This window comes from Gallinula chloropus (genome assembly GCF_964237585.1).
Source record: "Gallinula chloropus genome assembly, chromosome: 18".
Classification (NCBI taxonomy): domain Eukaryota; kingdom Metazoa; phylum Chordata; class Aves; order Gruiformes; family Rallidae; genus Gallinula; species Gallinula chloropus.
In genome coordinates this window covers 11,977,060-12,004,974 of record NC_140103.1, presented here as the reverse complement: position 1 = coordinate 12,004,974, position 27,915 = coordinate 11,977,060, and the positions used below count along the sequence as shown (strand labels likewise).

At 58.3% G+C, this 27,915-nt stretch overlaps 1 protein-coding gene across 1 annotated transcript; it reads right to left on the bottom strand.

The window, feature by feature from the left end:
* Positions 1-139: 139 nt before the first annotated feature.
* On the bottom strand, positions 140-27,726 carry TRAF2 (TNF receptor associated factor 2). The gene is made up of 10 exons (XM_084272686.1): positions 27,693-27,726; positions 26,100-26,320; positions 25,029-25,107; positions 24,506-24,604; positions 13,705-13,776; positions 12,128-12,202; positions 11,197-11,556; positions 8,919-9,096; positions 4,961-5,109; positions 140-1,841 (listed from the first exon to the last, which is right to left on the bottom strand). The coding sequence occupies exons 2-10, from the start codon at positions 26,285-26,287 to the stop codon at positions 1,623-1,625; spliced, it is 1,419 nt and encodes a 472-aa protein (XP_084128812.1). The 5' UTR covers positions 26,288-26,320; positions 27,693-27,726; the 3' UTR covers positions 140-1,622.
* Between the last annotated feature and the right edge of the window lie 189 nt (positions 27,727-27,915).

Genomic DNA, 27,915 nt, shown 5'->3' with positions numbered 1-27,915 from the left:
GACAGGCCTGAAGGGTCCTGCCACCTCTCCCCCCACCCCACCCTCATCCCAGCCTTGGGGCAGCAGCTTCCTGCTCCACTCAGCAGACACCACAGCCCCACAGGCGTGTGGGGAGGTCTCCCAGCCCCTCTGCTGTGGGGTGAGCACACAGCCTCACAGCTTGTTCCAGCGCCCATCCCCAGGCTGGGACAGCCCCCCAGCCAGCACAGCACCCTTGGGTGCAGGAAGCTCAGCTTGGATCAGGGTCCCACCAGCCTGCAGCAGGAGATCAGGCACCAGGAAGCCCTGAGTGCCCCAGGCAGGAGCAGGGACACCCCAAACTGCCCTGGGAGCAGAGGGGTAGGGCAATGCCACTGCACAGCAAGTTGAGGGGCAGCAGCTGCGGCCAGGTCACAACTCCTCTCTGCTGATGGCAGCCCAGGCACTGAGGGAGCTGCACTGTTGTCACAAGGGGGGGGCAGCAGCTGGCTGCTGCACAGGGGAAAGCTGCTGGTGGTAGGTAAGGCCCTAGGGAGGGGCAGGGATGGCCTGACATGCCCTTGTCAGTGCCCAGCTGCAGAGGTGAGTCACACGTGGATGGATGGTGGCAGCAGGGGCACAGGCAGCACAGGGGCTGCAGCCCTGTGTGCTCAGCAGCTGGCAAAGGCGCAAGGAAGGCTGGTGGTGCTGCTGCAGCTGCCCCACAATGGGGCTGAAAGCCAGGCCAGGAGCATCTGTGCACGGGTGAAGCCAGGTTCCAGCTCTGCCACCATCCTGCCCACCAGCACTCTGGCACAGCAAGCAGAGCAGGGCCACGTCTGGCTGAGATCTCAAACAGTCCTGCACTGAGCCCTGCAGCACCTCTGCTCCCAGGCTGGGACAGACAGGCTGCAGGGGAGCTTCACCCCTCTCACTGTGGGCAGCCCTGGTGATGCCCCATGCTCCCCCCAGGCAGCGGGCACTGCCCAGCCCATCCCATGCCCCCAGCACCCCGCTCAGAGCTCAAAGCGCCCATCAAACATGGGGTACCATTCCCCACCTGCTGCAAGGCTCAGAACCCCCAAAACACCAATGGCATCCAAACAGAAGGCAAAACAGTCCCCACCTGTCCTGCCCAGCCCGTGCTGAGTGCCACGCACCCTCCTGTCCAGCGAGGCACAGCCCAGCCAGCGGCAGCACCCTGCACACACCCCTTCCAGAGCCTGGAGATCTCTGAAGAACGTCCTAGAGGGCTGAGCCAAACCTCCATGTGAGGTGGTGCTTGGGCAGGCCAAACCCTTGTTTTACTATAGAGCACTGAGGCTAAACTGGTGGAGCAAGAGCTGCACTGGTTTCTGCTGGGAGCGTGGCAGTTCAGACACCCAAGTCCCCGCAGATCTTCCTGTACCCCGCAGGCTGTGAGCGTGTGGTGTCCCCCCCACAAGCCTCTTCTCAGGGGAGGTCTGACACCAGGGAAGAAGGTTCCCCTCAGACACCTCGTTTCCACTCAGAGCGAAGGTCTCTTGTTGGGAAGGGGCTTTTCCCCCCCTTCCACTTGTTGCCCCCTCCTCAACTCGGAGATCTGCCCGAAGCAGCAGCACAAAGAGGGGGGGATGCCCCGCTGGGGCTGGCTCTGCCTTCCCTGCTCCCAGGGCTGAGGAGGGTTAGAGGCCCGTGAGATCCACGATGGCTTTAATAAAGATGGCATCATCCCTCACGTAGGAGTTCTTGGCTTCCATCACGGAGATGGGGCAGAAGAGGGGGCAGCCGCTGGCGATGTTCATCTCGGTGTGGGGCCGCTGGAAGGAGGAGGAGGTGACGTCGGGGCGGAAGGCGTCGATGATGTGCTCCCGGTTGTTCTGGTCCAGCAGCATCAGGGTGACCTGTGGGGAAGGTGGGAACAAGAGCCCTGCAGCTGAGTACAGAGCACACAGAGCCCAGCCCCCATGCCCTGCTCACTTGGAGAGTCCCAGTGGCCAGGCAGCCTCAGCCCACACCTACAGCCTGAGCAAGGTCTGCAAGCAGGGGCAGTGCAGAGTGTCACCTCCCCTGTTTAGATCCTCAAACCCGACCATCACCCTCACCTGCCAAAACCACCACTAAACCATGTCCCTCAGCACCACATTTAACCATTTTTTAAATACCTCCAGGGATGGAGACTCCAGCACCTCCATGAGCAGCCCCTTCCAACGCCCAACAACCCTCTCTGGGAAGAAGTTTTTCCCAACATCCAATCTAAACCTCCCCTGGCACAACTTGAGACTGTTTCCTCTTGTCCTATCACTTGTCACTAGGGAGAAAAGGTCAGTCCCTGCCTCTCCACAACTCCAGGTAGCTGCAGAGAGCGATCAGGTCTCTCCTCAGCCTCCTCTTCTCCAGACTAAACACCCCCAGTTCCCTCAGCTGCTCCTCATCCCATTTTTTTCTCCAGTCCCCTCACCAGCCTCATTGCCTTTCTCTGGACACACTCCAGCACCTCAAGGTCTTTTCTGTAGTGAGGGGCCCAAAACTGAGAGCAGTGCTCAAGGTGGGGCCTCACCAGCGCTGAGTGCAGGGGGACAGGTGCTTCCCTTGCCCTACTCACCATACTGGTCTTAACCCAGGCCAGGGAGCCCTTGGCCCCCTTGGCCCCCCGGGCACACTGCTGGCTCCTGTTCAGCCGGCTGCCCACCAACCCCCCGGGTCCTTCTCTGCCAGGCAGCTCTCCAGCTGCTCTGCCCCAGCCTGGAGCACTGCTGGGGGTTATTGTGACCCAAGGGCAGGACCCAGCCTTGGCTTTGTGGAACCTCCTACAGTTGGCTTCAGCCCATCGATCCAGCCTGTCCAGACCTTCCTCAAGGGCCTTCCTACCCTCAACGCTCCCACCTAACAGCATCATCTGCAAACTTACTGAGGGGACACCCAATCCAGGTCATTAATAAAGGTGTTAAAGAGAACTGGCCCCAGCACAGAGCCCTGAGGAGCAGCCCTGGTGAGGGGTCACCAACGGGACTTAACTCCATTCACCATGCTCTGGGCCTGGCCACCCAGCCAGTTTTGTACCCAGCCCAGGGTACAGGTGTCCAAGCCAAGGGCAGCCAGTGTCCCTAGGAAACACTGTGGGGAACAGTGTCAAAAGCCTTGCTGAAATCCACACAGGCAACAGCCACAGCTCTTCCCTCTTCCACTACTTGGGTCACCTCATCATAGAAGAAGGTCAGGTTGGTCAAACAGGATCTGCCTTCCATGACCCTGTGCAGACTGGGCCTGGTCACTTGTTTTTTCCTGCATGGGCCTCATGGTTTGCTCCATCACCTTCCCAGGCACTGAGGTCAGACTGGCAGGCCTACAGTGCCCTGGGTCCTCTGTCTGGTCCTTCTTGTGGGTGATGTCACATCACTCATCTCCAGGCAGCTGGGTCCTCCCCAGTCAGGCAATGGAAAGCAGCCTGCTGAGCACTTCCCTCAGTACCCCTGGCTGGATCTCCCCTGGCCCCAGAGACTTGCACACATCTACATGCTCAAGTAGGACCCTCACCATTTCCCCTTGGGGCACGGGGGCTGCACTGTGCTCCCCATCCCTGGCTTCTGGCTCCAAACCCTCCTACATCCCACCCAGGCAGGGAAACATCTGTGTGTGGCAGCACAGGGCTGTCTGATCGACTGAAACCCTGTCCCTGGCCAATGCTGATGCCCCACACAGCTCCTTCACACAGCTCCTTCGTCAGGCCACTGTCCCCCTGCAAAGCCCGTGGCCCCTCTCTGTACCAGCTCGTCGCCTGCTCGGGCTCCGGGTGTTTCACGAGCCTGCAGAGCCTGGGAGCTGCACCTGAGCTGCACCCCGAGCACCCACAGACACCATTCCCTGCCTCGAGTCCCAGCAGCGGCCCTGCTCGCTTCCCAAGCACGCTGCTCTCCTGCCGCAGCCCCTGCCCCACCGCAGCCCCTGCCCCTGCCCTGCCACAGCCCCTGCCCTGCTGCAGCCCCTGAGCCGACCTGCTGCAGCCCCTGCCCCGCCGCAGCCCCTGCCCTGCCACAGCCCCTGCCCTGCCACAGCCCCTGCCCTGCCACAGCCCCTGACCTGCCGCAGCCCCTGACCTGCCACAGCCCCTGACCCTGCCCTGCCACAGCCCCTGCCCCGCCGCAGCCCCTGCCCGACCTGCCGCAGCCCCTGCACCGACTTGTCGCAGCCCCTGCCCCGCCACAGCCCGTCCTGCCACAGCCCCTGCCCCACTGGAGCCCCTGCCCTGCCACAGCCCCTGCCCTGCCACAGCACCTGCCCCACTGTGCCCGTCCCTGCCCCGCTGCAGCCCCTGCCCTGCCGCAGCCCCTGCCCTGCCACAGCCCCTGCCCTGCAGCAGCCCCTGCCCCTGACCTGCCACAGCCCCTGCCCCACCGCAGCCCCTGCGCCGACTTGCTGCAGCCCCTGACCTGCCGCAGCCCCTGCCCTGCTGCAGCCCCTGCCCTGTCATAGCCCCTACCCCACTGCAGCCCCTGCCCCTGACCTGCTGCAGCCCTGCCACAGCCCCTTCCCCTGCCCTGCCGCAGCCCCTGCCCCTGACCTGCTGCAGCCCCTACCCCACTGCAGCCCCTGCCCCGCTGCAGCCCCTGCCCCGCCGCAGCCCCTGCCCCGACCTGCCGCAGCCCCTGCCCTGACCTGCCGCAGCCCCTGCCCCTGACCTGCTGTAGCCCCTGCCCTGCTGCAGCCCCTGTCCCTGCCCTGCCGCAGCCCCTGTCCCTGCCCTGCCGCAGCCCCTGACTTGCTGCAGCCCCTGCCCTGCTGCAGCCCCTGCCCTGCTGCAGCCCCTGCCCCACCGCAGCCCCTGCCCTGCCCCGCCGCAGCCCCTGCCCCATGGCACACTTGGTGCTTTCGGCACGACAGGGGAATCCCCAGGGCAGCCAACATATCAAACCCATCCTCCTTCTGCTGGCTACGTAGGCCAGGTGCTCGCACCTAGGAGCTGAAGGGGATGCCAAGCTGCAGAGGCACAGTGCTGGGCACGCTGGCCGAGGGCACAGCCTACCTTCTGGTTGAAGGGCCACCGCAGGAGCGCGTCGTTGGGTCCTTTCATCACCACGAAGAACAGGGACAGGTGAGTCCCGCGCCCGGTGCCGTCCCCGTTCAGGTAGACGCGCAGACACATCTTGTAGCCGTACTTGCTCGTGTAGAAAGCTAGTGGGGGGGTTGCAAAACAGACAGGGTGAGGCTCAGAGCCAGCAGAGCTCAGCACCAACAAGAGCCTCTGGACTCTGAGGACTCTAAAGGTTGGAGGCTGGAAGAAGCCAGGTCTGGGTATTAAAGCACCTGTCACCAGGGAGCTGCCCGCTGCGTCCCCCCAGCTGAGCTGGGGGCTGCTAAAGGAGCTGCAGGTTGTGGTGGTCACACCACTGAGCAGGGACAAAAGCCCCCAGTCCCCTGGCTGGGGTGGGCTCTCCACAGCCCCTCAGGGTCAGGCCCAAGGCAGGGACCCCGCTCTGCCCTCAGGGCCGCGGCCGCACCGCACAGCAGAGCTGGGTGATGCCTCCTCGGGCTCTCTGCTTCTCCAGCAGCTCCAGGAGACCTGTGACACTGACAGCAGCACCATGAGGGGCAACAGGTCTTGGAGGAGGCCCTGAGGCAAACCTGCCTCACACAGCAGCACAGAGCCAGCTGCCTCCAGCCTGGCCAGGCCCCACAGCCTCAGGCACGGTGCTGGAGATCAGAGGTGGTGCCTTCCTGCTGCTCTGCCTGATCATAAAACCTCACTGGCAGAGACGCTGCACAGGACCACGGGGTGAGGACAGGCCAGGGCTCCAGCACTCCCCAGCCCTCCCCACCCAGCCCTTCCACTCCCCACACTGCACCCAAAGGTTCCCAGGGCAGATGCCACTCCGACAGTCCCATCCTCAGCAGTACAGCTGGGGGCTTCCCAGCGCTCCTGTAACCCCCAGAGGGTGAAACCGGGTGGGAACTGGAGGCAGGACAGCCTGGAGCAGCACCAGGGGAAGAGAGGCAGGCAGCAGGCTGCTGGCTCCAAGCAGTGACCCAGCACCCTGCTCCCCACCAGCCCGCAGGGCAGAGGCAGCAGCAGCAAAGCAGGAGCCCAGCAAGGTGCTGTGCAGCAGCCTGTGGCTTCCAGACACCTGCCTCCCCTCTGCTTCAGCACTGGTTTCATTTGGTAACTTCTCAGCTTTGTATTTAAAGGCAAAACAACCATACACATTCCCCTCTTCCATCCCCCTCACAAGCCTGACCTCTCCCCTCTCAGCCGCTGCCATCCCAAACCACACAGCACCGACCTTAAAGGGCCTGGAGCATCTCCCCTGTGAGGAAAGGCTGAGGGACCTGGGGCTGTTCAGCCTGGAGAGAAGAAGACTGAGGGGGGACCTTATTCATGTTTATCAATATCTTCAGGATGGGATGCAGGGGAAATGGGCAGCCCCTTTTCAGTGTCTGTGGGGACAGGACAAGGGGCAATGGCTGCAAGTCAGAGCATAGGAAGTTCCCCACCAACCTGGGGAAGAACTTTTCCCCAGTGAGGGTGAGGGAGCCCTGGGACAGGCTGCCCAGGGGGTGTGGAGTCTCCATCTCTGGAGAGATTCCAGCCCCGTCTGGACGCCGCCCTGTGCAATATGAGCTGGGGAGCTGCTTTGGCAGGGGGGTTGGACCCCAGGAGCTCTCCAGGTCCCTTCCAACCCCTGGGATCCTGTGACCCACTAGCCCCACATGAGGAATCCCTCCCCAGGAAACACTTACTCCTCAGCCAGAGTTCTGCAGCCCAAGCAGCATCAGCCATGAGGATCTCTCATCTAAATGACACCACCCTCTGCTGCAGGACACAGGGCCTCGTGCTTTGCACTTGCAAGGGAGAAAAAACACAAGTCCTGCCCTTTCCAGAAGCTGTCCCAGCATCAGGCAGGGACAACCCTCCCCTTCACATCTCTAACTTCCAGGTTCAGAGACCAACCAGCAGCACAAAACACAGTCTGGTGGCCTGCAAAGTGGTTTTTCCTTTGATGGAAGAGTTTATAAAAGCTTGGAGCCTCCACTGCCAGGCACGGGATGGACACCAGCCAGCACGGAGGAGGAAGGGGAGGAGGAGGAGGAGGAGGAGGAGGAGGAGGAGGAGGAGGAGGAGGAGGAGGAGGAGGAGGAGGAGGAGGAGGGACAAGCAGCCACGAGCTGCTGTTCCAGGAGGGACTGTACATTCTGAGCACGACCCAGCAGCTGTCTGGGCAGATGAAGCCTCTTGCATTCAGAGAGGTTTCACCCTCTTCCTCCCTTGGGCTGACTCTGGTTTCTGTCCTTCCACTCCCTGACCTGTTCCTCCAACCCAGAAGAACAAACCCCACCCCCCTGCAAGAAACTGGGGGGTACCAGGTCTGGACAGCACTATAGGAGCCCCTGAGCCAGGCACAGTGAGCTGGGTGCCTGTGGCCAGAGGATGAGAGTCATGTCCCTCCCAGCCACAGCCTCTGGAGCTGCCTCTCAGGCCCAGCAGCTCCCAGCATGGACCAGGAGATGGACAGGATGACAGGGTGCAGGGTGCTGGAGGTCACACAGGAGATGGAAGCAGGTTTGCTGGTGCTGGGAGAGGAAGGAAGCAGGGCCCTTCCCAGGGCTGGGAAGCAGGGGTTTTCCAGGGCTGCTGTGGGCTCTGGGCAGGAAATGCCACTTGTGTGCACACACTGTCAGTAGAGCTTTAGTTCCCCCTCAGAAGGGGAATCCTTTTTGCTTTCAGTTTTTCAAGGTGAGAAGGACTCTGAGCAGCTTCCAGCCAGAAAACAGATTTAAAAAAGAGCTTTAAAAATTCAGGCTTTGTTTTATCTTATAGCCCAGGCTCAGTCTGCTTCTTCCCAGCAGCAGGAAGCAGGCAGAAGGCTGAGTGCAGCACCAGGCACTTGGGAAAAGCTCTCCAGCCCACTGTGATCTAAGCAGCCCCTGCCCAGGCAAACACCAACCACCCTCCCTGGCTGTTCTGGGGCAAGGCAAACTCCCCAGCTGAGCAATGAGCAGATGCCTTCATCCTACAAAGCCTGGGAAATGCTTTCATAAGCCAGCCAGCCAGATTGTAGCTGCCTGAGATTGTCTTTTTTAAGAACAGGAAAACCAGTGCTGGGCTGGGGCAGTCCTGCCAGGAGAGCCCCTTCCCCTCACAGACACTCAGGCACTTCCTTCAGCATGGTCTGGGCTTTATTTAGCCATCAGCTCTTGCACCAGCATGCTTTAGGCACTAAAATATCTTTAATATGCATTTCCTGCCTTCCTTCCCAGGTCTATTGTTGGGTTTATGGTCCCTGAGTATTCTGATCCTAGCTAAAGGGTAGTGCAGGGCAGTGCCAGAGCTCTGAGGGTTGGAGTCTCCACTAAGAGAAGCAGGAGTTTCATTTAGCCCAGTGTTACAGAATCACAGGCTGGTCAGGTTGGCAGGGACCTCGAGCAGGGTCCCCTTGAGCAGGTTGCACAGGGTTTGAATGATTCCAGCCATGGAGATTCCCCAACCTCTCTGGGCAGCCTGGCCCAGGGCTCTGCCACCCTCCCAGCAAGGAAGCTCCTCCTCATGTCCAGGTGGAACTTGCTCTGCTCCAGTTTGTGCCCATCACCTCTTGTCCTGTCCCTGGGCACCACTGGACACAGACTGACCCGTCCTCCTGACCCACCCCTCAAGGGTTTATCAGCATTGATAAGATCCCCCTCAGTCTTCTCCAGACTAAACAGTCCCAAGTCCCCCAGCCTCTCTTCATCAGAGAGATGTTCTGGTGCCCTCAGCATCTCCACAGCCCTTCCTGGTCCCCTCTCCAGCATCTCCCTGTCCTCCCTGACCCGGGGAGCCCAGCCCCACACACAACACTCCAGCCTACAAACAAGTGGCTGAGGGGTGTGCAGGGGGGACAGAGCAGAGCTCCATCTGTGGGGTCAGCTTCTCCCCTGCTACAGACACAGCTACCAATCCCCTCCCCCTCCCCAAAAAAGGCTTCTGTCACAGCTCTGTGGGCACCAACCTGGTGAGAAGATGGCAGGAGAGCGGCCTGTGATGGCCTCCTGGCGCTTCCTGGCGAACTCAGTGATCTTCCAGATGAAGACCCCGTCGTAGGTGGAGGCCTCCAAGCTGCGGATCTTCTCCTCCATCTCCGCCATGGCCAGGTCCTTCAGCCCGATGCTCCTCTCCAGCTGCCGCACCTGCTCAGCAGACACAGGGTGCAGCCTGGTCAGACACAGGGGCTGCTGCAAGCCCCAAGGGGCTCCTCACAGGGATGCTCTCAGCACAGGTCTTCTCCAGCACTGGCAGGCAAGGAGGAGCTCAGCACTGCAAGCTGCTGGCACTCAGGCTGCCCTGCTGCAAAGCCTGTCATGCAGCAGGTCTGTGGGTGACACCAAGCTGAGGGGTGTGGGTGACACAACAGAAGGACAGGAGCCAGCCAGAGGGATCTTGACAGGCTGGAAAGGTGGGGCTGGGGGAACCTGATGAGGTTCAACACTGCACACTTGGGCCAGAGGAATCCCAGACACAGATACAGACTGGGAGAGGAGCTCCTGGGGAGCAGCCCTGCTGAGAAGGACCTGGGGGTCATGGGGGATGAGAAACTTCCCCTGAGCCAGCAGTGGCTCTGGCAGCTGGGAAAGGTGATGGGATCCTGGGTGATCAGCAGAGGGGTGGCAGCAGGGACAGGGAGGGGATTGTCCCTCTCTGCTCTGCCCTCCCCAGCTGGAGTCCTGTGTCCAGAGCTGGGGCCCCAGTACAAGAGAGATGTGGGGCTGTTGGAGAGGGGTCACAGGAGCCATGGAGATGATCAGAGGGCTGGAGCAGCTCCCCTATGGAGAGAGGCTGAGGGAGCTGGGATGGTTCAGCCTGGAGAAGAGAAGGCTGTGGGGGGACCTCATTGCAGCCTCCCAGTGCCTGAAGGGAGCAGAGGAACAGGAGGGGAATCAGCTTGTTAAAGGGCAGAGACTGGCAGGACAAGGGGGGGTGTTCAAGGCCAGGTTGGATGGGGCACTGGGCAACCTTGTGTAGCTCCAGGCCTGGAGGTTGGTGGCCCTGCCTGTGGCAGGGGGTTGGAGCTCTGTGATCCTTGGGGTCCCTTCCAACCCAGCCCAGTCTGATTCTGGAGAAGACACATCAGTACAACTCAACGGTTGAGCTGGAAACTTCTCCACAACAAATTGAAACATCCTCCCAAGGAGCAGTGTAAGAAGTGAGGGGAGGAAGGAGGGAAAAACCCCAAACTGAGCCCTGTGACAAAACCAGACTGAAAAAGGGAAGAACCCAGACCCAGCCAGCAAGGCGTGCAGAGGGTCAGTCACTGCTAGCCACCACCACAGCAGGTCTGGCAGCCCCTTCACCAAGGTACACTGCAAGCTGTGCAGCATGACTGTGCTGGATCACCTTGGTGAGGCTGCTTCATGCCTCCAGCCCATGCCTGGCACGATGCTGCAGTGCAGCACCAACGCTTCCACTCCTTTGGAAAGGTCCAAGAGGGGATTAGAGATTCATGGATCCAGAGACCCAGGGAAAGGCTGGGAGCTCCACCTACCCTTTCACCTAGGAACATCACTGGTCAGGCCCCACCTGGTATAAAAAGGACAGGGATCTCCTTGAGAGAGTCCAAAGGAGGCTACAAAGATGATTAAGGGGCTGGAGCATCTCCCCTATGAGGAGAGGCTGAATAAGCTGGGGCTGTTCAGTCTTGAGAAGAGAAGACTGAGGGGGGACCTAATTAAAGTCTATAACTATCTTAAGCAGGGGATGCAGGGGGAAATGGGCAGCCCCTTTTCAGTGTCTGTGGGGACAGGACAAGGGGCAATGGCTGCAAGTCAGAGCATAGGAAGTTCCCCACCAACCTGGGGAAGAACTTTTCCCCAGTGAGGGTGAGGGAGCCCTGGGACAGGCTGCCCAGGGGGTGTGGAGTCTCCATCTCTGGAGAGATTCCAGCCCCGTCTGGACGCCGCCCTGTGCAATATGAGCTGGGGAGCTGCTTTGGCAGGGGGGTTGGACCCCAGGAGCTCTCCAGGCCCCTTCCAACCCCTGGGATTATGTGATTCTGTGATCACCTTGGTGCCTGCACAGCCTGATTCCTACGAGACCTGAACCCTTCATTGTGGCAGCTGAACTGGTGCATGTCCCAGGAGGCCTTGGAGGGCTGGGCAGAGGTCTCACAGCTCTGCCTTCAGATGTGTGGCGTTTCGGGGCTGGGTGAAGCTGTGGTACCCACTGACATTTGGAAAGGAAACTGAAACCAGGCTCAGCTGAGGGCTGGAAAGGCCAAGCCAGCACTTACACACCTTGTTACTCAGCGTTTCGATCTTCTCCTGGTCCAGCCGATGCTGCCTGCTGTAGGCCTCAGCTGTCAGGGACACTCTTTCCACCTCCCGATTCAGCACGCAGACGATGTTCTCAAAGGTCACTGTTTTCCTCTCAAGGGCCTCACATCTTCCCAAGAGCTCCAGGGACCTGGAGAGCTCAGACTCTGAGCACAGAGAGTTTGCTGCCAAGAGGGGGGAGTTGTTTTGTGACGAGGAAAGAGCAGGAAGGGGCTTCAGGGCCCCTGGCGCGGCCTTGAGGCTGAGCACGAAGCTCAGCAGCATGTAGAGATGTTCTGCCAAACACTTGCTTTCGTGTTCCTGTAGCTTTTCATTTTCCACCTACATGAAGAGAAATACACCCCCTGCTCAGTGAGGTCAGTCTGTGCTGGCTTTGAGTTTGGGGGAATCGCCACAGACAGACAGACAGGCTGCAGCGACGGAGGCTGAGCATCCTGCAGTGTCCTCCCCCAGTTCCTCCCCAAAGGCACTCTCAGGAGCACTTAACAGCACCAGAGGACAAAGCCCTGTGTAACCCCCCACCCTGAGATGGGATGGATGTGGACATCATGAGCAGGAGCTGGTGGCACTATGTCCCAGGGAGTAATGTGGCCTGGCCCAGGCTCTGGCAGGATGTCCTGTGCTTAAGAGCTGAAAGCAGCATCACCACCAGACACTCGAAGCACCTGAGGTGCTTCTCACAGAGGAAGACTTTTCCTGTGTGTCAAGTTCATCCTCTGGATGCCCAAACCCTGCCCAGCAGGTGACAATAAGCTCCATTTGCTTCCATGCCTTGAATTACCACTAGGTTCAAACACCCCAAGACAAACAAACAAGCACAGCAGCATGCAGGGTAGCTCTGGGTCTGACAACCATTCCCCAGGTAACCATCAACAGACAGACAAGCCCTTACCACCTCAGCACATCCAACAGCCTCAAATCTGCAGGGCACTTTAGATCTGCCACAAGTCTTCACATGGTCCCGGAACTAGGAAGGAAAGGAGGCAATGTGAGGTCTCCTGTGCCCCCAGCAGCTCCCCTGCCAGCTCAGTGATGTCTAGGAAACCCAAGCCAGTCTCAAGAGTGCCCAAGCCATTGCTAATCACTCGCTGCCCAAGTGTGTGGTTGAACCTGGACACTGCCTACCATGAGGTGGGGCTTCCACTCTAAGGCAAAGGTGGAAGGAAGTGTTCTCTCTTCCCCATGATGGCCAGCTCATCCTTGTGGATGCTGCTCAAGAGGCTTCACCCAGGGCAGGGGAAGGGAGGTGTAAGGATCAGCCCCATGAAACAGCCCCTCACATGACCCTGGGCAGGACAGGTCACAGCTCCATGTGTTTACTTCCAGCTAAGACCCATAAAAAAAAGGTCTGAGGACAAAAAGCTTCCCAGTGGCCCTGCCCCAGTAGGTCACCCACACAAGGGGAGATGCTCTGCCAGGTCTGGCATCCCCTCGCCGGCGTCCTGAAGGATGCTGCACCTCGGCCACCTCTTGCCTGGCAGCTGCCCTCAGGAGCTGAGGCCAATGCTGGGTGTTTCTAGAGTCATGACACTGAGCCCCAGCCACCAAGGTGACTCGTTTGGGTTCCCACACAGCGTGTGATTAATGCTAACGAGCCGCGGCACGCTACGGGCTTGGTTTTGATCCACCTCTCATCCTCAGCTACCGGTGGTGTTCTGAACAACAACCCTATTCCTCACTCAACACCTACACCTGCTGTAACAGATGTCCATTTAGAACTGTTTTTAAACTACTTTTTCACAAGCTTCTAGATCCATCTGGCTCAATGAGTCACGGTGCTCAGAGTTACAATGGCTGTGGCCACTCAACAAGGGTTTGGAGAGAGAGGAGAGAGGGAGTTCATGTTTTAAGTGATATTCCTGGCTGGAGGAATGCCAGGAGCCCACCCTACACCCCCCCAGGGCCCAGCACCCAGCCCTCCCATCCCCTGCTTGTGCCACAGAACTCACTGCTCATCTCCCTGATGCTCCTGCCCCTCCTGTCCTGCTACCAGGGGCCTTTGGCAACAGTGCTGCTAATAATGCCAACCCACAGCAGGCAGGATGGTTTCAGAGGGATGTGCTATTGGGAGATGTTTCCCAAAGCTTTGATTTCCAGACTTTTCAGCCTTGCCCCAGGAGCCAGCAGCACGGTGGCCCTAGAGACATGGATTCCATTAGATGACTAATTAGGAAGAAGTTAATTTAGCTGGAGATGGGCTTCATACCTGCAGCAGTGGGTGACACAGCTGCCTTTCCAGGACACATCCCCCTCAACCCCATGAGCATGCTTCTCCCAGGGAGACTCTGCACCAAGGCCAGGCTGCCAACCCCGTCCTCACACCCCCCAGAGCTCTGAGCCTCAAGGGAAGGTCACACCTGTCCTAATGGCTGCTGACACACTGTTTGCCCCACTCCACCTCCCAACAGTCCCAGTTTCTCCCCCAGCTCTGAGAGTGCTGCTGTCAGCCCACCAGGCCCCTGAGCTCACCTTCTCCCTTGGGATCTTCTTCCCACAGCCTTCGCACGTCAGCGGGAACTCGGGACAGACCTCATCATGAGCCTGGAGAAGAAGCAACAGGAGAATATTTGGTCCTCTAAACCAGCTCCAGTGTAAGTACAGCTCAAGAGGGGCAGCAGTAAGCTCTGTGAACAGAAGAGCACTGTTCTACCAGCCTGTACTCCAGCCTTGGTCATGCTGGGAACTCCGCATGCTGACCCATCGGTGTGAGCTCCAGGCTGCTGGAATTGCTGGGTGCCTCTGTAGCCTCATGGCCCCAACTTAAAAGCTGCTCTAATAACTAAAAAAAAAACCCCTATGGCTTTGATGGGCAAGATAATCAAGAGGAAGCTCCATTTCTGGCTCTGCTGGGAACACACACGCATGGGCAGGCTGAGTGATGCAAGCCACTACCTCAGCAAGATCATTTGCATACTGTTTCCACTGCAGTGGTTATCAGTCAGCTGAGGTAGGAACCCATACCCCACTCCTCTCCAAGAGTACCTGCACACTTGACTCAGAAAACCCTTTGTCAACCCTAGAGAGAAACACTTCCCAGGCTGGTTGACTTCTCAGTGCCCACACACCCACACCCAGCCCCCTGCCACAGCACACTCAGGCTGCCTGGCAGCCAGAGAAGCTGAGCAAGTGATCAGGGAAATGAGATCCTCTTGTCCCAAGTGGATACTGGGGCCACTGATACTGGCTAAATTGGGAATGCTAGAGCATGCCTGTGTCATTTCCACACTGGCCAAACCTCTTCACACGCCACCCTTTCGGAACAAGGCACTAGAAACCTGCAGTTCCAAAGCCAGGTTAAAAGCCAGGCATGCTGCAGCACCCTGCCATGGCACTGAGAGGGAAAAGCCCAAACCAGCAGCATTTACACAGCAGCCACCTGGAACCAGCAGCTCTGAAAACATGCTCCTATTTCTTATTAAACCAAGCTGCTGTATGGGGGGGGAGTAGGTGCACAAACTTAGACACTGTCACCACAGCAGAAACTGGAAAGTGAAACCCATCAGAGGATCAGATTTGGCTTTTTAGTTACTCTCTCCTTTCCTCAGTACTCAGTCATCAGGCTCAGAGCCTCACACTGTCCCTGGAAAAAGGACTGGCCAGCCCCCCTGGTTCAGCTGGCAGGAGGAGACAGTGGCACCCTCTCCTCCCTCATCCCACTTGCTCAGCAGGGCTGAACCCTTCCTTCTACCCACCTACAGCTCTCATGTTCTGGCAACACCAGATAGCATCTTCTCCAAGACCCACAGAGCTCTGGCACAGGAACAGACAGCCTGGCTGAAGGAAGGAAACCTCACTGCAGCTCTGGAGCACGTTTCAAACACACCTTCTCCTGTGCCAGTGTGCCAGGCATGAGGCTGCCTCCCCACATTCCCCACCTCCCAGCACGTATCCCCCTCCACCCCCCAGCTCCACGCTGCCCTGGGGGGTGACACCCCACGGGGTGACACCCCACACAGCCCTCTGCCCAGCCCTGTGCTGCTGAACTCTGCAGAGGCAGCAGTAAATCCTGCAAGCTACCCAGAAGCACAGGCTGCAACCAGCACAGATCCACACCTCCAGCCAAACATTTCTGTATAAACAGTTTCAGGCTGTTCTGGAATCCCCCTTCCTTCCCCTCCCTCCCCTCCACCCGGGTGTCTACACAGACAGATGGTATCTGGGATGGAAGAAATCCACCCACCCAGGAGGCTGGGTTGCTGTTCCAGGCTGATGGGCTGCACTCCACTGCCCCAGGAATGGGGCAACTCTCCTGTTGACACCTTTCCAAAACCTTCATCCCTGAGCTTGTGCTGCAGGAATGAGGATCCCTGGCACTTGGGCACTCGCTGTGACTGCAGAATCACAGAGCCACAGACTGCTGAGGTCAGAAGGGACCTTCAAAGTCCCACCCTGCAGTGAGCAGGGACACCTTTCACTAGAGCAGGGTGCTCAGAGCTTCATCCACCATGACCTGGAATGTCTCCAGGGATGGGGCCTCCAGCACCTCTCTAGGCAACCTGGGCCAGTGTCTCACCACCCTCAGAGGGAAGAACTTCTTCCCAATGTCTCACCTGAACCTGCCCTGCTCTAGTTTAACCCATCACCCCTCGTCCCATCGCTCCCTGCCCTCACAAACAGCCCTGCCCAGCTTTCCTGTGGGTCCCTTCAGGGGCTGGAAGGGGCTCATAGGTCTCCCCGCAGCCTTCTCCTCTCCAGGCTGAAGCAGCCCAACTCTCCCAGCCTGTCTTTGTAGCAGAGGGGCTCCAGCCCTTGGATCATCATCATGGCCTCCTCTGGACCCGCTCCAAGAGGTCCATGTCCTGGTGCTGAGGGCCCCAGAGCTGGATGTAGCACTGCAGGAACATGTCAGGCAGCTCTGGAAAGGTATCACTGTGAAGGAGGTCAGTGAGAGCAGAGTCACTCTCCCAAAGCCAGCTCATTGTGGAAGCAGTCAGACACCTGGCTCAGACCTTGGGGGGTACTCCTGGTTACCCCAGCCTTGCCTTCCCACCCACCAGCTGTAAGCTGTGTGACAGAGGAGGGGCAGAGCAGGGACACAGCATCACCTCCCTCTTCCCACTCCATTAAACCCAAACCCACTGTGTGATCCACACACCCCCATCTCTCCCTGAACACACAGTGAGGTGGCCCAGAGGCAGCCTCCACAGCACACACCTCCTTCAGCAATGGTGACATGATGCTCTGGGAGCCCACCTGAGAGAGCAGAAGACCAGATGCTAACACCTCCTGAAAGAACCAGCAGCCTGGGAGCACTGAGGACACAGGCACTGGTGGGTGACCCCACGGCCACTCAGACCTCCAGCACTAAGTGCTCCCCTCCAGAGCCATGAAGGCTGCAATGGGGGGGGAGAGAGGGGGCTGTGCCATGCCCTAAACACTCCCACACACCCCCTCCTGGGGTTCAGGACAGGGGAGAAGCCATGGGCAGGATTTGCAGTTGCACTCCCAGGATCACCCCTCAGCCAGCAGAAGGGGCAGCTCCCTTCAGCAGCTGTGGCACAAGGGCAGCACTCCCTGAGGAAGCCCTTGGAGGGGAAAAGCAGGTTTTAGTGCCAGCAGCAGATCCCCAGGGCACAGAGTGACCACCTGCTTCCCAAGGAACCCCAGTGTCCTGGTTTCAGTCAGGATGGAGTTACCTTCTCCTGTAGCAGGGGATGGGATGCTGTGTTTGGGAGTTACAATGGGAGCAGTGCTGATAACACCCTGATGGGTTTAGGTGCTGTCAGACAGTCAAGGACTTTCTCAGCTCTTTGTATTTCTCTATTTATGAGAAAGGAGGGGAGGAAGCCAGGACAGGTGACCCAAATGGACCAAAGACAGTATTCCATGCCAATTACATCCTGCTCAGTATAAAGGGGGCTGATGGGAGGAGGAGCAGAGGGGCAGCTCCAGGACATGTGGTTTTTGGGGGACAGTCTGGTTCTGGGACAGCTCTGGGTGGCACAGCCTGAGCTGTGGGTTTGGTGAGACACTGCATTGTGTAGCAACAGCTTCACAAATGTTTTGCTCTCAAGTCCTGTCAGCATTGTTATATTTGATCTGTCTGCTGTTCTAGTAAACTATCCTTACCCCAACCCACAGGCTTTTGGTTTCTTGGTTCTGGGGTTGTTATTTGCCCCTTCCTTTTCCCTTCCCTTGCCTCTCACCCCCTCTTCTCCCCCTCCTCTTTTCCTTTAAAGAGCAGGCAGCTGTGTGGATCTCATCTCTCAGCCAGGGTAAACCCACAACAGCCAGGATGAGCAGCTCTGCTGCACCAGCACCAGTGAGACCAAAGGGAAAAGGAATCCCATTGCCATCTCCCCTCTGGATGCTCCACCAGCCTGTCCTGGAGCTCTGCAGGAGGCTGTTGCTGCAGGCCCTTACCCCACAGCAAGCAGGGAGCAGCCCTGCTCACCACCCACCACGCCAACACAGGGCTGGTGGTGCAGGGGCCACATTGGGAAACCCAGTGGTGTGACACAACCTTCCCCCCCAGCTGAAGGGCAAGGCAGCAAGGCAGCCCCTGAGCAGCAACCCCTGGAGCTGCCTCTGCAGAGGGGCAGGTCCCTGGTCGCTGGTGGTCGCTCCCTGATGAGGGGCTGCTCCCCAGCAGTGACCCCCTTAGCCAGGAGCAGCTCATCCTGGGCATTTTTCACACAGCAATGACCTCAACTGGTAATTGTAGCCTAGCAGACTGGAGCAGTTATCTCTGATCAGACACTCCCCATTGCTTTGAACCTCCCTTAGGTGTCAACCAGCTGTTTACAGGGACAGAGGTGCTTGGCAAGCAGATTTAGGCTCCTGTTTTGCAGCACAGCTGGTGTTGAAGTGAAGGTTGGTGGTACATGGGCTTCAGTTGACCAGGGTCAGACTCAGCTTTATCTAAACACTCTGGGGTGCAGCCCCATGATGTTCCAGACTTGTCTGCCTAGGAAAACAGTCCCTGTGGGGTGATGGAAGGATTTGGAGACAACATCTTGGAGCATCACCTGTGTCATGGAGTTTGAAGCACTGATGTGAATTCCTCCTGCCAGCCAGCCAGCCACTGCCCTGCACTGCAGGAGATGCTGTGGTGCTGAAAGCACTGCTCATGAGGAGCAGGGCCCAGGGCAGCACCCCTGCAGGGATGTCCTTCCCTCCCAGCAGCACTGTCACCAGCATGCAGAGCTTCACCTGACCTGCTCAGACCAAAAGGGACAGCCCCAGGCTGGAGCCTGACAGGGACCTTCACACTCAGAGGGTGTGTGGCTGCTGCCCAGGCTCTGCTGACAGGGCAGGGCAAGGCCAGGCAGCCTGGAGGTGCAGGCTGTGAACAGAAGGGTTGTCCCAGCATGAGGCTGAGAACACCACTGGCACCCAGCAAATGGGAGAGGAGGCAAAATCCACAGCAGGGTTGGGTACCCACACCCTGGAGGAGGCAGCCTGTGCTGAGGGGCTCGGGTTCAAACCTCATCTCTCTAGGTTGCCACAGAGCTGGAAGCACCTTTGCTACCCAAGGGTGTGTGATGGTGGCTTCTGCTCCTGAGGAGCACCTGGAGCCCAAGGAATCTCTCCCTGGGCACACAGCACTGCCCCAGCACCCCAAAGCTGCACTTACACTGAGGTTCATCACGACTTTGAAGGGACACAGGGCACTCAGCTCAGCTCCAAAGCTCAAGACTGACAGCTTTCCAGTTACCAAGGGGCAGAGGCCCAGACTGGAAGTTAGGTGGGTGACACAAGGCTGAGCTGCTTGGAGAAGCTCAGAGCACACCCTCTATAACCAGGATTTCCAATGCACATGCTGTCCAGCACTGCCTGGGGCTTGGAAGGTAAACTGCCTCATGTCTCTGCAGCCAGCAGAGGGGACTGTAAGGGAGGCCAGGGGTTTTTTTTGGGGGACCTCAGCTCCAGCTCTGGAAGTCAAAGTGTGTCAGATTCCTTTTCTAGAAGCAGGAGGTCCTTTTGGTCACCTGCATGAGCAAATCAGGGATCCTCTGGCAGGAAAATGAGCTGGCCCTGGGAACTGCTGCCAAGGCAGAGCTGGGTGCAAACCATACCCTAACTGGGAGGCAACACCTCCAGCAAGAGACAACACACACAGGAGCTGATGTTAAAAGGCAGGCTGATGGCCCTTGCTACAGCATCATCAGGTGTGCTCTGCCACAGCACTTCCAGTGCTGCATCACTGCAGCCAGTGCTGCCTCCACACACTGGGAAGCACACTGCAGAGACAGCCAGCCAGCTGAGGGACCTGCAAAGAGCAGCAGCTCTGTTCTGAGCAACATGCAACAGCCTGAAGCTTTCAACCCAGGCAGAACATCACCACCACGTCACTACTGGGTCATTGCTGGGACACACACAGACACAGGGCAAGGAAAGGGTGAAGCACCATGAAGCAGGAGCACTTTTGAAGAGGGACAGTTTTCTCTATGCAAGGTCTAGCAGGGCTTCTCCAGCACATCCCAGCAAAGGGGCTGGTCAGTAACCCTGTCCTCCCAGCAACCACAGAGCACAGAAGATGCTGACATCTGCTCTGGCACCACAGGCTCTGGAGTAGCATCACTTGAAGTTCAGAGTTTTGCACCTCCTGCAGCCTTCCAGGCTTCAGTTAAAGCAAACTCTTCCTACCCAAGGTGCCAACTATCTGCAAGGCAAACACATCCCCTCTGGTTTGGGTTAGGGACAGGTATCACCACAGACCACAGCCACCTGTCCTCACAAGCAGAGCTCATCCACCCTCACAGGTCCTCCCCACCAACACTTACATTTAAATACTGCTGTCTGGATTAAGGTTAAAACTTGGTTCTCCATCCAACACTTAAACAATTCCATTTCCTTATGTCTCAAATCACAGTGCATCTCCTGAGATGAACCCTGTTAAAACCTGCCTGGGTTAACAAATGGACAGGCCAAGGCTGATGCTGTGGACACTCTGCTGCAGCCCCCTCTGTCCTCCCAGTCCTGGCAGGGAGCAAAGAAAAGGAGCCAGCAGTCTGAAAAGCATCGATAAAAGGTGTATGAGAACTGAAGAGGTCTTGATAGAACAGAAGAGAGATGTAAGCAACCAGAGAGGACCTGCCAGGCAAGAAAAGAAATGCTCCAGTGTGGAGAAACTGCAGCCTCCCTCCTCCTGGGTGCAGCAGGACGTGTTTCATAGAACCACAGACTGGGCTGGGTTGGAAGGGACCCCAAGGATCACAGAGCTCCAACACCCTGCCACAGGCAGGGACACCAACCTCCAGGCCTGGAGCTGCACAAGGTTGCCCAGGGCCCCATCCAACCTGGCCTTGAACACCCCCAGGGATGGGGCACCCACCCCCTCTCTGGGCAGCCTGTTCCAGCCCCTCACCACTCTCTCTGTAAAAAACTTCCCCCTAATATCTAATCTAAACCTTCCCTCCTTTAGCTTTAGTCCATTCCCCTTGTCCTGCCATTACCTGCTCTGTTAAAAAGTTGAATCCCCTCCTGCTTATAAGCTCCCTTCAGGGACTGGGAGGCTGCAATGAGGTCCCCCCACAGCCTTCTCTTCTCCAGGCTGAACCAGCCCAGCTCCCTCAGCCTCTCTCCATAGGGGAGCTGCTCCAGCCCTCTGATCATCCCCGTGGCTCCTCTGACCCCTCTCCAACAGCCCCACATCTCTCTTGTACTGGGGCTCCAGCTCTGGACACAGGACTCCAGCTGGGGCCTCCTGAGGGCAGAGCAAAGAGGGACAATCCCCTCCCTGTCCCTGCTGCCACCCCTCTGCTGATGGAAGAGTGTTTCCTCGTTCTTTCCCTTTGCTCTAACAGACTGTTCATCTCTGCAACCCTCCTCCAACTTCCCAGCCGAACCCAAAGGCTCCTGCCCACAGCCTGCTTTGCCCTATGCACATCGAGCAGGCTCACCAGGAGCCCCACAATTCCTGATCAAAAGGAAAAACCCTCCAGCCCCACCCCAAAGTGCTTTATCCAAACACCACTGAACACGCACAGGATCTACAAAGCCTAACCCAAGGCATTTACAAAGGCAGACACGTGCTGAGGAAGCACTTCAGGTATTTGATAAGCTCCACACAGCTTGAAGCACAAGTCACATCCAAGCTCTTTCGGTTTTGTACATCCCTTGGAGAGCTGAACTTCACTCTGCCTGAACAGAAAGCAAAACTGAAATCAGCTTTGTTAACTTGTTTCAAGGCAAAGAGATAGAGCTTTTCAGCTGCAGCACAGCTCTTCCCTCCTTCGTGCCCTGCTAAGAGCAGCAAACCAGAAGTGACACTGGGGTTTTTTTTGATGTGTAAGTGGAGAGCAGCCCAGCAAACCTCTCAGTATGAACAGGCAATTTTTAAATTAGCAAATAATGAATTAGCTTGTAGGGACTTTCCATGTCCTGTCGGAAATAGAGCAGAAGGGACTTTCCATAGTGGGAGCGCTGAGCACAGGGCACACTGCAGGGCTGAACGATGCTGCCAGGGCTTAACATGCCCCTCTGTGTACCCAGAGAGGCTCTGGGGCTGAGAGGGTTTGGTGCCTCCTTTCATCAGCCCTCTCTGGGTACACTGTGGCTGAGGAGGCTCTGGGGCTGACAGGGTTTGGTGCCTCCTTTCATCAGCCCTCCTCAGCCACAGTGTACCCAGAGAGGCTCTGGGCTGAGAGGCTTTGGTGCTTCATCATCCCTCCTCAGCCAGTGTACCCAGAGAGGCTCTGGGGCTGAGAGGGTTTGGTGCCTCCTTTCACCAGCCCTCCTCAGGCACAGTGTACCCAGAGAGGCTCTGGGCTGAGAGGGTTTGGTGCCTCCTCTCATCAGCCCTCCTCAGCCACAGTGTAACCAGAGAGACTCTGGGCTGACAGGGTTTGGTGCCTCCTTTCATCATCCCTCCTTAGGCACAGTGTACCCAGAGAGGCTCTGGGCTGACAGGGTTTGGTGCCTCCTCTCATCAGCCCTCCTCAGCCACAGTGTACCCAGAGAGGCTCTGGGCTGACAGGGTTTGGTGCCTCCTCTCATCAGCCCTCCTCAGCCACAGTGTACCCAGAGAGGCTCTGGGCTGACAGGGTTTGGTGCCTCCTCTCATCAGCCCTCCTCAGCCACAGTGTACCCAGAGAGGCTCTGGGGCTGAGAGGGTTTGGTGCCTCCTTCCATCAGCCCTCCTTAGGCACAGTGTACCCAGAGAGGCTCTGGGGCTGAGAGGGTTTGGTGCCTCCTCTCATCAGCCCTCCTCAGCCACAGTGTACCCAGAGAGGCTCAGGGCTGACAGGGTTTGGTGCCTCCTCTCATCAGCCCTCCTCAGCCACGCATGTGATGAAAGGAGGCACCAAACCCTCTCAGCCTGATGGGGTGAGGCCAGCCAGGGCTGATTAAATGCCACAGCTCTTTGGCAGGCAGCTGGCAGGAGAGAGAACAGGGCAGACCTTGCCTCCTCCCACCAGTTCCCAGGAAAGGATCAGCTCTTCCTGAGAGGGTGCAGAACAACCTTCCCCAGTCAGACTGAAAGCCACCAGAGGCAGGCAGAGGGCACCAGCTTGATCCCCAGATGAAGCAGCTCAAAATCCCTGCTCCCCTTTCACCACACAGGACTAAGCCATGGCTGTGAGGATCACAAGGTTGGAAAAGACCTTTGAAGATCATCAAGTCCAACCATTCCCATCCTAAGCTAATCCCTGAGCACCTCATCTCCCCTTTTTTAAACACACCCAGGGAAGGGGACTCAGCCCCTCCCTGGGCAGCCTGTTGAGTGCTGCAGACCTGCACCTCCACAAAACATACTCTGTTTCAGCAAAGCACCTGCCAGCAGCTTCTGAAGACAGGAGAGTAAAGAGAGAGGTGCAGCCTTATCAATTTGGACACAAGACCCCAGAGACTCAGTGTCACACACGCCCAGAGCCCTGCAGGACGATGCCTTGTGCCAGGACAGTTTGCTGCCCTTCTGACCTTGCACAAGTTCTGGCTGGACTCAAATGTTCAAACACTTGTCAGATGACACAGGGAGGCCCTGTGGCAGTTGATGAGTTTTGCTCAGCCCTGCAGGAGCTCTTAAAGGGGGTTTTTTTTGGTTAAGCCAGGAGAAAAGCGGTTCAGAAGAGCTGGCAAACCACAGCACAGCCAGTGGCACTGGCAGCTCCAAACACAGGTAGTGTGGCTTAGTCTAACACAGGTGAGCTGCTTGCTACAGGCACCACTCAGCACCTCAGGGAGCATCAGGCTTCTGGTCACCAGCAGAAATGACAAGGTGGGTCAAACAGGCTGCAGGCACTGAGAGCACAGCTTGAAGCCAGAGCCTCTGTAAAGCACACTGCACCCTGACACACAGCTCCACAGCCCCTGGTGCTGCATCAGTGTGAAGCTGGGAACCTGACATCTACTCCACTCCACCTCCACACCCTGAGCCACTCCCAGCTCTACACACAAGGGCTTCAGAGCAGAGGCACCACTCAGCACACTCCAGCCCCTCGTCTTTTGGGATGACAAGGTGGAAGGTTCCAGACTGTGGGGCAAGGATGCAGAGGCACAGCTGCAGCTCACCATCAACAGCTCAGCAAGCCAGGCAGAAGGCTCAGGCACGAGCCACAACTGTTGTTTCTTCCTGCCACCTTGCAGTGGCATTGCCAAACAGTTCAAGGGTGAGCCTGGACAGATTGACACACATCTCAGCTGTGAGCAAAGCTCCACAGACACAACCTTCACCCAGGGCAAGCAGTGAGGGAAATGCAATTTAACCCTCTTATCTCCAGCCCTGCCAGGTGGTGGTTCTTCCAAACCAAGAGGGGTGACAACAAAACTGTCCTTCAGGAGCAACACACATTCACTACAGACCACCAACACGTGGGGCTGGAAAGGGGCTGGGAAAACCCTCCTGTCCAGCAGGCCCAGTACAGGCTGGAGCAATGGGTGGCCAGTCCCACTGTCCTGGCAGCCGTGGCTGGGAACAGGAACAGTGGCCCAGCCACTTCCCTCAAGCTCATGGGTCTGAAGTAGGTTTTAGGCTCACATAATGCAGAGAACCTCACAAGGATTTCATGGGGCAGCAGAGTTTCTTGACAGTTTGCTTGTCTTTCCTAGCAGCAAGAAGCTGGAGACAGGGGTCTCCTGTGGTGGGCACCTCCCATTCTGCTTGCTGCTTGCAACCACAAGCAAATCTGTGCCCTCAGCCCAGCACACAACCCCAGCTCAGCCAAGAGACCTCCCCAGCTTCCAGCAAAACCCATGGGGGGGTTGGAAGCTCCCACCAACGCTGCTGACGTCAGCAGACCAGCAAACCCACCCCCCTCCCAAGGCTCTGCCAAACACAGGAAAGCAAAAAGGCCACAGAGATAGGAAGTCTTGCTTGGCTCTTTACCTCATACTCTTTAATAGTGCCCTTCCAGGTGCAGCCACTGTTGATGCAGACAGCAGGCAGACTCTCCACCTCCCGGCGGGCAGCGTTGTCTGGGAAAGCCTGAAAGGGGGGAAAAAAACCAGCAAACCACAAAAATTACTGAAGGGCTGTGGGTCTACTTCAGTCTCTTAATACTTGATTAAAGGCTCCTCCCCTCCTCACACCCCAGAGGTGTGCTAATAGCAAACAAAGCATCAGCACAGCCTCTAAGTTGGCCACAGCTGCATCACCCAGACTTTAGAAGCTGGGGAGGCCACCACATTCATCTGAACTCTCTCATTTCCTAGGAAGAAGGGGTTCAGAGGTTCACAGAGCTGTAGGGCTTGGGAGGGACCTCAAGAGCTCATGGAGTCCAACCCCCTGCCAAAGCAGCTCCCTAGGACAGGCCACACAGGTCCTGAGAATGTGTGTTTTAAACAAAACCTGCCCGTGGTGTCAGTGACATCAGCAGGTGGTTTGGGTTTAAAAATGTGTTTTTACTTACTGAGCTGGTTTCCAAAATGGAAATTCCCTCTTCATATATCCCCTCCTGAATGCAGCTGGCACACTTCTGAGGCCCAGCACTAGCAGGCAGAGAAATAATCGTCAAACACAACCAAAAGAGACCAATTTGTGATTTAACAATAAAGTGGCTTCTGGTTAACTCTATAAAATTAAAGCATTTTCTTATGTTTCAGAGATCACATGGAGCCTTTGCTGGTGTGCAGTCCTGAGGGCTTCTTCTCATGTTCTTTCTTCTCCCAATTAACTGCACTATTCCACTTCCCTCACTTAAAGGCAAGAATCATAGAATCCCAGACTGGTCTGGGTTGGAAGGGACCCCAAGGATCACAGAGCTCCAACCCCCTGCCACAGGCAGGGACACCAACCTCCAGGCCTGGAGCTACACAAGGTTGCCCAGGGCCCCATCCAACCTGGCCTTGAACACCCCCAGGGATGGGGCACCCACCCCCTCTCTGGGCAGCCTGTTCCAGCCCCTCACCACTCTGTGTAAAAAACTTCTCCCTAATATCTCATCTCACCCTTCCTTCCTTTAGCTTCACTCCATCCCCCTTGTCCTGCCAGTCTCTGCCCTTTCACAAGCTGATTCCCCTCCTGTTCCTCTGCTCCCGTCAGGGACTGGAGGCTGCAATGAGGTCCCCCCACAGCCTTCTCTTCTCCAGGCTGAACCAGCCCAGCTCCGTGGCTGATCATCTCCGTGGCTCCTCTGACCCCTCTCCACCAGCCCCACATCTCTCTTGTACTGGAGCCCCAGCTCTGGACACAGGACTCCAGCTGGGGCCTCAGGAGGGCAGAGCAAGGCTGAACATGAGGAAACTTTTCTGGAAGCCACCATGGGCTTAAATTGCTCACATTTTGGCATAACAACCAGGACACTGACCAGGTGGTCCTGGACAGACGGTTGGACTTGATGATCTTAGAGGCCTGATGCTGAACCTCAGTGATCAAGCCCAGCATCCTGAAAGACCCTGAAAATGAGACTTTTCTCTCCTTTTTTTCCTTAAAACTGCCCTTTCAAGCACTTTCTCTTCAGACTGAAGGCAGGAAGAGTTACCTTATAATTTTCTTCAAGCAGTAGGAGCAGTAGCGGTGTCCACACTGAGCCTGAAACGGTCTCCTCAGTATATTCTTGCAGTCAGAGCAGAGGTACTTGACCTCCAGTTTAGTACCCAGGATCTCCTTTGCAAATCCAGGCTGGTTTAGATCCAGAGAGCCAGGTGGGGTGGCGTTTGCTGCTGCCATGTGAACAAAAAATCCTGGCTGTACCTCCAGAGCCTGCAAAGGAAAGGGGTGGCCCTGATGGGGAGGGACTGGGTGGTGGCAGCTCTTCCCAGGAGCTGTCAGGCCAGCGTGTCAGACACACTGTAGGAAGCCTCCCAGTCCAAAAGAGGGGAAGAAACTCCAGTTTTGGTTAATTCCAGACTCATCCAGGCTTGCTGACAGGCGGAGGAATCGCAGCGTCCAGGTACAAACCAGGCAGAGCCCATCCCAAAGCTGATGGGAACATCAGTAAACCCACTGAGCCCCTGAGGCAGGGTGGGAGGTAACTGGGCTCAGCACAGCTCCTCTCAGCTCTCACTGTGTGCCCAGATGGGGGGCTGCCCGGCACCCAGCCAAGCCCGGGCACCCAGCCAAGCCCGGGCACCCAGCCGGGGGGGCTGCCCGGCCCCCAGCCGGGGCTGGAAACAACCGTGAGCGGCATCGGAAGGAAGGAAAGAGAAAGGAGCTTTGGCCGCCCGTGAGGATATGAAGACCCATCTCCCAGCACAGCCCCGCACAGCCCCGCACGGCCCCGCACCAGCCCCGCACCAGCCCCGCACCAGCCCGGCACCAGCCCCGCACGGCCCGGCACAGCCCCGCACGGCCCCGCACGGCCCGGCACAGCCCCGCACGGCCCCGCACAACTCCACACGGCCCGGCACAGCCCCGCACGGCCCGGCACAACTCCGCACGGCCCCGCACGGCCCGGCACAACTCCGCACAGCCCCGCACCAGCCCCGCACGGCCCCACACCAGCCCGGCACAGCCCCGCACGGCCCGGCACAACTCCCCACAGCCCCGCAACAGCGCCGCACGGCCCCACACAGCCCCGCACCAGCCCCGCACGGCCCGGCACAGCCCCGCGGGTTGTTTCTACAGTGTTCTCAGTGAAAATTCCGGTTTCCCCTGCGTCGCCCGCCCTCGCCAAGGCGCTTCCTCCCGGTAAGGCACGCACCGCCCGGGGATCGGCAGGGACAAGGCGAGGCAGGAGGGCCCGGGCATCACACCCCACACACCCCCCCCCCCGCCCCAGCCGCCCACTCGGGACAGGGCGCGGAGCGGGGCCGAACTCTCCCGGGGCTCCGGCAGGTCCCCGCTACCGGGGCACCCCGCCGCCGCGCCGACAGACAGAGGAGCGGCCCTCAGGCTGCGAAGCCGCGGCGGGGTCTCCCCGCAGCACCGCGATGCGGGGGGCAGCGCGGAGCCGAGCACCGGGAGACTGATCCCACACCCCCCCTCCTCTCCCCTCCCCTCCCCGGTGCGCCCCGCTCTGCCCGCCGCGAGGAGGAGCCGGGCCTGGCTCCAGGCAGAGCCAGAGCCAGTCCCGCCCGCCCCTCGCTCCCCTCCGCGGCACCGCCAGGGGCGGAGGGGTCATCCCCGCACTCACCGGCCGCCTCCGTCCGTGCCCCGCACCGGAAGCGCGCCCGCGCCCCGCCCACCGGACACGTGTGGCGGGCCCCGCCCCCTCCTCCCCCCCCCGCGCCCGCTCGCGCCGGGACACGCCCCCTTCCCGGTCGCGCCGGCGCCGAGCACGGGCCCCGCCGCGTGACGGGCGGGGCGGGGCGCGGGGCGGGGCGCGGGGCGGCGCGCGAGGCTGCTGCCCCCTCCCT